General features: G+C 40.7%; 1 protein-coding gene across 4 annotated transcripts; it reads left to right on the top strand.

Moving 5' to 3' along the window:
* Nucleotides 1-1,405: 1,405 nt before the first annotated feature.
* On the top strand, nucleotides 1,406-9,717 carry LOC103664586 (zinc finger protein 182). 4 transcript variants are annotated; one of them, XM_008692496.2, is made up of 5 exons: nucleotides 1,406-1,703; nucleotides 3,735-3,779; nucleotides 4,511-4,637; nucleotides 4,929-5,024; nucleotides 7,820-9,717. In XM_008692496.2, exons 2-5 carry the CDS (start codon nucleotides 3,765-3,767, stop codon nucleotides 8,746-8,748), a joined length of 1,167 nt encoding a protein of 388 aa, XP_008690718.1. In that variant the 5' UTR covers nucleotides 1,406-1,703; nucleotides 3,735-3,764; the 3' UTR covers nucleotides 8,749-9,717. The 4 variants fall into 4 exon arrangements, with proteins under 4 accessions (XP_008690718.1, XP_008690720.1, XP_008690717.1 ...); XM_008692498.2 differs by having other exon boundaries at nucleotides 4,495-4,637; XM_008692495.2 differs by having other exon boundaries at nucleotides 1,406-1,793.
* The last annotated feature ends 1,150 nt before the right edge of the window (nucleotides 9,718-10,867 follow it).

Below are 10,867 nucleotides of genomic sequence, written 5' to 3'. Positions count from 1 at the left end.
TTACAGTTTTATTATAGCATTAGGATATGAATGAGAACTAGCCAAAGGGAGAGACTCATAATGTAAGATATGAAAGGGTTACAAAGTGAAACTTCTGTTTTCCTGTGTTGACTCAGTATGTCATACCCTCCATATAATGTATGATGTCATACATTATACATCAATGTATAATACATATAATATTGCCAACCAGGAAAGTTCACTTTAGCTTGAGGTCCAGAGTTTTTATTGGGGTCTCATTACCTAGGTACAAATGATTGAATCACTGGCCTTCAAGCTCAACTCAAGCTCCAACCCTGCTTCACTCCCCAGAAGTCAAGAAGTGTTCCAAATGTATCTTGTGATTCAAAACCCCAACTCTCTAGTCACATGGTCTTTGTGGAGTGGCCAGCCCCTACCCTGAGTCATCTCCTTGGTGTCAACTATCCAGGGACCCACCATGAATCATCTAGGTAGGATGAATTATCAGGGCCCACCAGGGACATTAGTGGGTAAATTCCAAGGATCTAGAGGCTACCTTTCAGTAACCAAGGACAAAAATCTTTGTTTTGCCAGCCATATTCTTTATTCCAGGTAAAAGCTGTTAGGTATTTCTTTTTGTTTTAACTTTTAAGCCATATGGAAACTGGCACAACATGGAAGGTGATCATCCAAAATTATTTTTTTCCCCAACCAGTTTCCCTAGAAATATGGATACTATCAGGACACTAATTAATTTGCACTAGATCAATCCGGAGCAACAGCATCTTCACAACATCGAACTGCCCTGTGGAGGAAAACTGTCTCTAGGTTTTTTCAAGTTTTTCTCTTTTTACTATCACTGAAACAAGTGAGCTATTGGTCTTCATATCTGTGTAATCGAAATTAATCTGCATGTGTTCTTAGAAAGTATGCCATTGTTAGCTTTGATTTACAGGCATTTTAGTGAAATCTCTGAGACGTGTTTCCCCTTGGTCAAAACGTTATACTCACAGGTCCATTCGGAGAAGCAGAAAAGCTGACCACAAAAATTCGAAAGGCTTTGAGCTGAAACTCAAATTCCAGAGGTAAGTTCTCAAACCGTTAGTGAAGCGTGGTAGAATTCCTGAAACGTTGTAGGTCTTGTCGCTATCGCTAGCTCGTGGCTCAGTGCGCGCGTTAGTCCCTCCTTCTGGGTCTTTTTGGAGGAAGGGTTTGGAGACGGAGGGTGGGCGGTGGAGGGTGGGAGGGGGTGAGCGCAGTGCCGGCATCAGGTGCACCGCGCCCGGACGCCCCACGCGCGCCCGGCCTCTCGCTGCGCATGTGCCGCACCGCGGCACAGGCATTCTGGGAGATGTATTTTGCAGTGGAAGGGAACCGGCTCCTGTAAGCCCCGCGTGCGCGGCGCCCTCTTCCGCGCATGTGTGCCCTCCGTGTCCTCACTGCGGGGCCCCGGGGAGGGGGAGAGTCCGCAGGCGCTAAGCACAGCGCTTGGTTGGTCTTGGTCCCGGCTGGAATTGCGCCAAGGAAGTGGGCGCGGGCTCGGGGAGCGGGGGGAAGAACAATAGGGTTCAGCAGGACTTTGGGGTAGGCGTGGATCGGGGTAGTGTCAAAAGCTACAGTGACCCTCCTCAACTTGGGTCCGTGAGCCCGGGACGGGCGGGATCCCGGGACTACGTTCTTGCTGGTGTCGCGCTGCAGGTGTCGAGCCTGGTGCCAGTGCGAGCCAAGTGGTGGACAACAAGGTGAGGAGTGTCGTCGGGGTGTGGAAAGAGAACCAAGCTTTAATGAAGGTCTGACATGTTCCAGGTGGAGTGGTACCTGCTTTTCCAAAGGTATCTAACCTTTAACCCTACAGCAACCCTTAAGTCAGCTTTTCAAACCATCGGCTGCAACCCAGTAGTGAGTATGGTGGTGAAATCTGTTTAGTGAGCCAAGACTAGTATTTTTATTTGCCAGTACTTTTAGGTCGGATATAATTTACACAGAATGTTTTGCATATAATTTACAGAGAACAAAAGTGTAAAATTTGTTGATGCACCCGTGTAACTAGCACCCCCCATCAAAATACGGAACGCTTTAATGTCCCAGAAAGTTCTGCTCCTTTTTAGTCAACCCCTTCCACCACTTGCTTAGGATCCAACCAGTTTTCGAATTTATATCTCTATAGGTTAATTTTGCCTTTGTAGAACATCATATAAATGAAATCCTACAGTACGTACTCTTGTATGCGGGCATTTTTTAAAAAATAGATAAAATACTGTAAAATAGCACATATGTATTCCCTTGTGATAAGGATTGTTCTATGGAATTTACTACATACAATTTTGTGTTTTTTAAAATGACTATTTATTGGGCATCCATGAACCAGACCCTGTCTCTAGTGCTGGGGATACAGTACTAAACATGCAGTACTGAATCAAGCAGACAAAAATCCATGCCTTTATGAAATTTTAGTTTTTGGAAGTAGAGACTGTCATTTGACGATAAACATAATCATATAGTATATTAGATAGTAAATTAGATATTAGAACTTACACACATAGAAAAGGTAGATCAGGGTAAGGGAGATGGAGGGGATTAAGTCTAAATTAGGTAGACAGCGGAGGCCTCCTTAGTGATTTTTGAGCAAACACTTGAAGAAATAGAAGAGTGGGGGCGCGTGGGTGACTCAGTGTGGTTAAGCATCTGACTCGGTTTCTGCTCAGGTCACGATCTCAGGGTCATGAGATGGAGCCCTGCATCCAGCTCTGTGCTCAGCTGCGGGTCTGCTTGAGATTCTCTTCATCTTCCTCTGCCCTTTCCTCTCTCTTTCTCTCTCTCTCAAATAAACAAACAAATCTTAAAAAAAAAAAATAGAAGAGTGTGTTGGGTAGAGGGAACAGCCAGTATGGACGCGCACACACACACACACACACACACACACACACACACATTAACATTAGGTTGTTTTGTAAAATATGTTTGTTATCTTAATCAAAATATGTTTGTTACCTTAATCGCTGATATAACACAGATATTATTTCTAATTTTACTGAGGCTGGAGAGATGAGATTAACTGACTTGCCCAATTCAAATAGCCGGCAGGTAGATTCAAGCCCAAGTATTTGTCCTCTAAATCTCCTACTCTCTATATGTCTCCCAACCTAAAATTTGGCATTTAACTGACCTCTGCTCCCCCTTAGCTTATTATACAGGGATCTGCACCTCAGCTCCCCTGGGAAAGATTCCAGAAAGACTGTTGCACAAATCTCACCATGTGGACATTATATTTCCAGGGTCTGTTGGTGTCTCTTCCGCAGTTCCTGGGTCCCACTGAGAACCTGTTTCTGGTACATTCTACCTTCAGACTCTAACCTGTCTGTGTTCCTATGGCCTTGGTTAGAATCCATAGAAGGCATGACTAAATCATCAGAGAAGGATGTGTACCAACTACCATTACATATTGATAAATATTTGGCAACATCATTTTTGACAACTGTAAATTACTTTATCTTTGGAGTATATATCTGTTTGTTTTACCAGTTCCTTAGTTTGTTCCGACTTTTCAGTATGTTAAAAAGTGCTGCAACAGATATTGTTGCAGCTAAATCTTAGTGTAAATCTGTGGTTTTTCTCACGATGAGTTCTGGAGGGCCCAGGGGACATTCTCCCACAGAGTGGCTTCGTCAGCCGAATTGTTGAGGCACCTGTGGGTGGCTTTGTTACACTAGTGATCTTCAAGTCATACCTGGTCTCTCACGGCTCCACCTCTTCCCCTGCCTCTCTCTTCATAGATCTCTGTCTTCACGCAAAGGCTGCAGAAAATGACCAAGTTCCAGGTGAGTTAGTCTGTTCCATTATATAGGAACAGTAGTGGAGGACTGTAAAAATACCATGTGAGCTAAAATCATGCAAAGCAATCTTAGTAATCAATGGGATTTTTTATATTGGTATAGTTGTTCTGTGACCTTTAAAATTTTTGGTTAAAACATTAAATCCTCTTACTTTTGGTCACACCTGTATAGGAAAATGAAAAATAGTAAAACAAATATTCAGTACATTGTTAATTTGAAACATGGAAAATTAAAATATTTTATTTCTTTTTTGGAAAAAAAAACTGATCAAGAGCATTTCGAACAGTGCCTTCTTCTCTTTGTATAACTTGATACCAAGTGAGTATCTATTCTGTGCTTTGGCAAATTGGATCAGATTCCGATATTTGGTCCTTTGCATCTAGGACAATCAGTTCTGGACATGTATGAGATGTTCAGTAAATGTTTGCTTAATGACTTAATGAATGAATGGCCTAATGAATAATGAACACACAGTGTAAAGTATTTAAAATATGATTTTTTTTGTTGCCCACAAAATGGAGCATAAAACTAGACAAATGGGCATCAAAGCATAGTGCTAGAGAAACAGAATGAGACCAAATTAGTATAATATCACCCAAAATTAAATGGGGCTAGATTATCAAATAATGAACATGCTTTAAGCAAGTTGCCATGCTTTTTTTTCCGTTTTGTGCAATACCGATGACTTTAGTTGGAATAGGAATGTGTTGTTGCAGGGACCAGTATCATTCAAGGACGTGGCTGTGGATTTCACCCAGGAGGAGTGGCAGTATCTGGACCTTCCCCAGAGGGATCTGTACAGGGATGTGATGCTGGAGAACTATATCAACCTCATCTCTGTGGGTGAGGACCGCTTCCCAGTGCTGATTGGCGTGTACCCAGTTAACAACTTTTCCTTTTTCAGTTACTCCCAATAGTCAGCCCTTTGAAGTCCTTTCACTGGTATGGCTCTGAGTCTTAGTAGACTTAAGATTGACAGTCTTTGGGAGGTATGGCTACAAGTTTGTTTAAAGATCTCTCTTTTTCAGGTACAAATGGGCACCTTCATCAGGCAGTCCCTGATGAAGTTCAGAGTTCAAAGAACCTGAAGCCCAGGTGGCTAGGTCCAAATCCCATATCATTTCCCACTGACAGGATATCAAACCACAAAGCCATCTGTGATCCACAAGTTGGAACAAGGTGAAGAACCATGGATGGTGGAGAGAGAAATCCCAAGTTGGAGCTATGCAGGTGAGTTAGGTAAAGGGCTCTGTGGATGGAAGCGAATGAAATTAAGATCACAGTTGATCTAATGGTTACCAGAGGGAAGGTAGTGGGAGGATGGGTGAAATAGGTGAAGGGGGTTAAGAGAATACTTGTCATGATGAACACTGAGTAACACGCAGAACTGTTGTATCACTATATTGTACACCTGAAACTAATATAACACTATATGTTAACTCTACTGGAATTTAAAAGAATTTTTTTAAAAAGATCACAGATCAATAAGGGTTGGCATCTTTGAAAAATAGGCTTCAGGACTCTCTTATTAAAGGCGTTGGACCTTTAAAAATAACTAAGATGGTCCACATACGTTACATATTTACCTGAATGCCATTTCCATATATCACCTCCTCACATTAATGCTCTTCTTTGCATGGCTCTTAGAGAGTGACGTTTTCCCTTCCAGGTATATTCTGCCTGTGATTCTTATCAACTTCATTTAAGAACTTTGAGAAGTTTTTTTTTCCTTTTTAAAATTTTTGCAACATACACAATAACATATAATTTGCTATTTTTAAGTGTACAGTTCAGTGGCATGAAGTATATTCACGTTGACATGCTACCATCACCACCATCCATCTCCAGAGCTCCTTCATCACCACCAGCCGAAAGTCTGTATCCATTAAAGTATAAGTCCCCACTCTACCTCCCCCGCTAGCTACTGCTAACCACTATTCCACTTCCTTTGCTATGAATCTGACTATTCTGGGTACCTCATATAAATGGAATCAAACAGTATTTGTCCTTTTATGTCTGATTTATTTTACTTAGTATAATATCTTCAAAGTTCATCCATGTCGTAGCACGTGATAGAATTTGATTCATTTTAGGGCTGAAGAATACTCTGTTGTATGTATATACCACATTTTGATTATCCATTCACTTGCAATGAACATTTGAGTTGTTTCCACCCTCTAAGAATGCTGGTGTTCCACCAAGCTTCTAAGACCATTGGTGTACAAATATCTGTTTGAGCCCCTGCTTTCAATTCTTTTAGGTATACACCCAGAAGTGGACTTGCTGGACCATGTGGTAATTCAGTGTTTACATTTTTAAGGAATTGCTGTGATGTTTCCCACAGCTACCACACAATTTTACATTCCTACCAGCAGTGCACAAAGCTTCCAATTTTTCCACATCCTCACCAACGCTTGTTATTTTTTGTTTTATTTTGTTTTGTTTATCTAGTAGTGATCCTAATGGGTATGAAGTGGTATCTTACTGTGGTTTTGATTTGCACTGAATGACTAGTGATGTTGAGCACATTTTCATGGGTTTTTTGGCCATGTGTGTATCTTCCTAGGAGAAGTGTCTTGTCTAGCCTCTGAGGAACCAGGGTTGGATAAAGAATGGAAACCTACTCACTTTCTTTAAAGACTGATGGCTTATATGTTGGGAACTGTGTTAGGAAGTTCAGGACAGTTGTTGAATTCTGAGCTAAGGAATGACTTTATTGCCCTGGATGTAGGTAGCATAAGTTTACCAGTAGTCAAGTACTGTCAGAGGTTTATAAAATAGATGAAAATGAAGACAGATAAGATTTTAGATCCAGAGTAAGAAATCTGCTGCTTAGAGGCTCCACGTTAATAGAATCCAGAAATTTGGAAAACATGATGTAAAGCAAAAGTGGCAAGCACATAGTTGTTAGTAATAATACGTATAATAATGGAATCTAACTGACAAAATGTATTATGTGTGAGGCAGTAGTCTGAGTACTTTATATCTATTGACTCATTTAATTCTCATGACAACACTCACTATAAGGTAAGTGCTATTATTATCCCTTTTTATAGAAAGGGAAGTTGAAGCCCAAAGAGATCAAGGAACTTGACCTGTGCCACATGTCTAATTAGTAATGGAGCTAGGATCGAAACTCTGGTAATCTGGATTTAGTTAGTACCTGTGTTCTTAACTGTGATTCCTCTTCCATATATGGTAGGTAGAGAAGGTGGGGAGAGTATTTAAAAGTCATAATTAATGCAGTATCTGTGAACTTTTAAAGACTAAGATGATACACTTAGCAGTGAGAATTCGATAGTTAATCTAATGCTGAGGCAGGTAGTATTTGGCTTATCCTGTGGTTTATTTCTCTCTTACTGGACAAATGAGTTCCTGGGCCTCACACCCATATAAGAATGAATCACTGTTATGGCTTTTTGAAGCACTGGCTACAAAGGTGTTCCTGCTTGCAAGTGGGCTTGATGGCTTTGTCAAATCAGTTTCACGTTGATGGAGGAATAGACAAGAGCTCAAAGACATTGGAAGCAAAGAGATGAGTGAGGATTAAACCAGAGCAGCCCAACAATGAGTTGATGAGGCACCAGCTCAGATCTCTGTGTTCCTCATCCAGTCTCTCCTTTATCTCCTCTAATCACCACTTCACCCAGTCATTGTAATTCTCTGGATGGGCTCTTCCTATTGACCCCGTAACAGCTGTCCTCCTTTGTTCCTTTTTATTGCACCTTGTAATTATGTTCATTTTTCTTCCCAGTTTGCAAAGTCCTATTTGCATATGGCCAGATATATTTGTGTACTTTGTCATATTCTCTATTTCTGTTTCTACAAATACAATTTTTTTTTAAAGTTGTGGTTTTCTTACAAAGCTCAGGGGTATAGATTCCATTTAGTCTTGGTATTTCTTTTTGTTAAGGATACTAGGCCTTAAAGTAAAGCTTCAAACTCACAATAGGATGAAAAGTTATGAGCCATAATACATTAGCAGAAATAGTCACAAACATATAGCTAATTATGCTTCCTTATAGAAGAAGTCTGGCAACTTGATGACCACTTGGAAAGACACCAAGGGAACCAAGAAACACTTTTGAAGCACGTTGCATTCATTGACCAGGAAACTGTGACTAAGGAAAAGGGCAATAAGTGTAATGCACTTAGAAATATATTTCCTCTGAGCATGGACTTTATTTCTTCCAAACAAAGACTCCAAAAGTATGACTCCTATGGTAGGACTTTGAATTATTTAGGCTCATTTAGTGGTAACAGAAGATATGCAAGAAAGAATGAATGTAGCGAATGTGGGAAAGCCTTCTTCCAGAAGTCAGACCTCATTATACATAAGAGAACTCATACAGGAGAAAAACCCTTTGTGTGTACGGAGTGTGGGAAGGCCTTCAGCAAGAAATCCAATCTTGTTATCCACCTGAGGATCCATACTCATGAGAAACCTTACGAATGTACTGAATGTAGAAAAGCCTTCGCCCATAAGTCACACCTCATCGAGCATCAGAGAATTCACACCGGGGAGAAACCCTATGAATGTGATGAGTGTGGGAAAGCCTTTTTCCAAAAATCACACCTCAACATTCATCAGAGAACTCATACTGGAGAGAGACCCTATGGGTGTGATGAATGTGGGAGAGCCTTCAGCATGAAGTCACACCTCTTTGTACATCAGAGAATACACACGGGAGAGAAGCCTTATGTGTGTACCAGGTGTGAGAGAGCTTTCAGCGAAGTGTCATGCCTTATGAGACATCAGAAAATCCATACTGGAGAGAAACCTTATGAATGTAATGAGTGTAAAAAAGCCTTTTCTGAGAAGTCTGACCTCATTATACATCACAGAACTCACACGGGAGAAAAGCCCTATGAATGCAATCAATGTGGGAAAGCCTTCAGACATAGCTCAGCCTTCTGTCGACATAAAAGGACTCATAAAGAAAAAATTCTTTAAAAGAGAAACTAACGTGGGAATATCTTCAAATAAAAGCCTCAGTAGAAATCAAATCTTAGTATGTATCAAGAAGTCAAGCCTCTAAATCCAACATATTTTTAAAGTATGTAGCTGTGTTTTTGTAGAAATCATATTCCAGATGTGACGCCAAAGCATTTCTAAAAGATATTACAGAAAGTACACCTCGTTGTTAAAGGACAAATGGTCACTGCGGCCTACAAAGACCTTTGGAATATTAGTAAGTGTTCTAGTTAGAACAAAATTAGAAAAGCATACGTGGACAATCGGCAAAGTATGAAAGCATTATATTCCTAGTTGTGTTATAATATGTTATGCACAACATAAGTCATATATTGGAATTGTATATATGATGTTAACATAAATATGAATATAAAATAAGTATTACATGTACAATGCCATCTACCAAGCTCTTCCACATTGAATAATAACTATTTTTCTTTTATTTAACAGAAAATATGTCATTCGAGAAGAATTTAAAACTAATATTAAATGTCAACTATACTTTCAATTAAAAAATTCTAAAGTGTGAAATAAACATTTTTCCTTTTGATTGCTAGTGTGTGTGTGTGTATACACACATGTATATATGACTTCTGCTAATTTTTGATCAATGAAAGAATATGAAAAGGTGTTATTGTTCATATGTACGTATGACAGATATATGAGAATGAGCAAAAGAAAATAGCCATGGCTTCTTACAACATTCACTATGATTTAAATAATTGTTTTTGGTGACTAAATTACCCTCTTCTTACAAACTGTTATTGTCTTCCCTAATTAAAGCCCTAATGCCCAGTACCTCAGAGAGTGACTATATTTGGAGAGAGGGCCTCTAAAGCGCAATGAAGTTAAAATGGGACCATTAGGCTGGCCCTACTCCAATCTGACTTGCGTCCTTGTAACAAGAGGAGGTTAGAACACCAGGGATGCATGTACACAGAGGAAAGACCATGTGGAGAGGCAGCAGGAGGGTGGGCTCAGAGGAAACCAACCCTGCTGGCACCCTGATCTTGGACTTCCAGCCTCCAGAAGTGTGAGAAAATAAATCTCTGTTTCTTAAGCTAGTTTATGGCATTTGTTATGGCAGCCCTGGCAAACTAATACACTACTGTTCTTTCTTTTCTTAGTATTTAAAATACTTTACTTTCATTATTTTTTCTTTATTTTCTTTAAATAATTAAAAAACCCCACAGAGCTTGAAATGACAACCCTGAGATCAAGACCTGAGCTGAGACCAAGAGTTGGATGCTCAACCGACTGAGCCAGCCAGGCGTCCCTAAAAGACTTTAAATATCAACAACCTGATAAACCTTTTCAGTGAAATAAAGGGACTCAGAAAAAAAGATCCTATTAAGGGGCTGAAGTCTCATTCAAGCTTGATATCCTCAAAGGAGAGCCTCACCTGCCACTCTGGCTCCATATTACAGAAGCTCGATTTTAGTCAGTAGCAGCTGAGAAGACTGGGGCTTCCGTGCCCAACCTAGCTCCTGCTTGTACAGCAGAGGCTCTCCCCGAGGCAAGGAAGGCCAAGAGTACTGGGGCCCTGATCCCATCTCACCCACCCCCCACGCTCTACTTTGTAGGGCAGATGTTTCATGCCGGGCGCGGGGGCAAGATGAAAGGACAGCAAGCTATCATTCTCCCAGGTCACACTTACAAAGCAGAGGTTCTATCCTGGAAGAAGTGAGTCAGAAAGACCTTGAGCTCCCATTTCTCCTCCAAAATCCCACTTGTAGTTTGGAGTTTCCATGCCAAGAGAGGTCAAGAAGTTTCCTCAGCTCCACTTGTAGGATAGATTTGTCACTCCAGGAAGAATAGGCTGCCCCTGCCACCTCCTCTATTGCTCCAACTCAATAGATGAGGCATCTGTCCGGAGGGAGAGGCTAGAAGGGAAGGCTGGCAGCTCCACAGCTCCATGGAACAAACTGCCTTTATTTGGTACAAAGTGGGAGGAATGCATGACTTAAGCACTGGTGAAAATAGAGACCTTAGTTGTAAGCAATTATAATTCTAATAGCTCTATAAAACAAGGAACAACAAATGAAACAGCAGGCCATCCAGAAGTTTAACAGAAAGAACTAGGGAGGGGCGCCTGGGT

Source organism: Ursus maritimus, unplaced genomic scaffold (assembly GCF_017311325.1).
Source record: "Ursus maritimus isolate PB19 unplaced genomic scaffold, ASM1731132v1 scaffold_15, whole genome shotgun sequence".
Lineage (NCBI taxonomy): Eukaryota > Metazoa > Chordata > Mammalia > Carnivora > Ursidae > Ursus > Ursus maritimus.
The sequence above is the reverse complement of the archived record's forward strand: the minus strand, read 5'-3'. Positions and strand labels throughout refer to the sequence as shown.

Coding starts and splice junctions, on each gene's coding strand:
- LOC103664586 (XM_008692496.2), top strand. Junction 4,638..4,928: donor TATCAACCTCATCTCTGTGG/GTGAGGACCGCT, acceptor TCCCACTGACAG/GATATCAAACCACAAAGCCA. Junction 5,025..7,819: donor CCCAAGTTGGAGCTATGCAG/GTGAGTTAGGTA, acceptor GCTTCCTTATAG/AAGAAGTCTGGCAACTTGAT.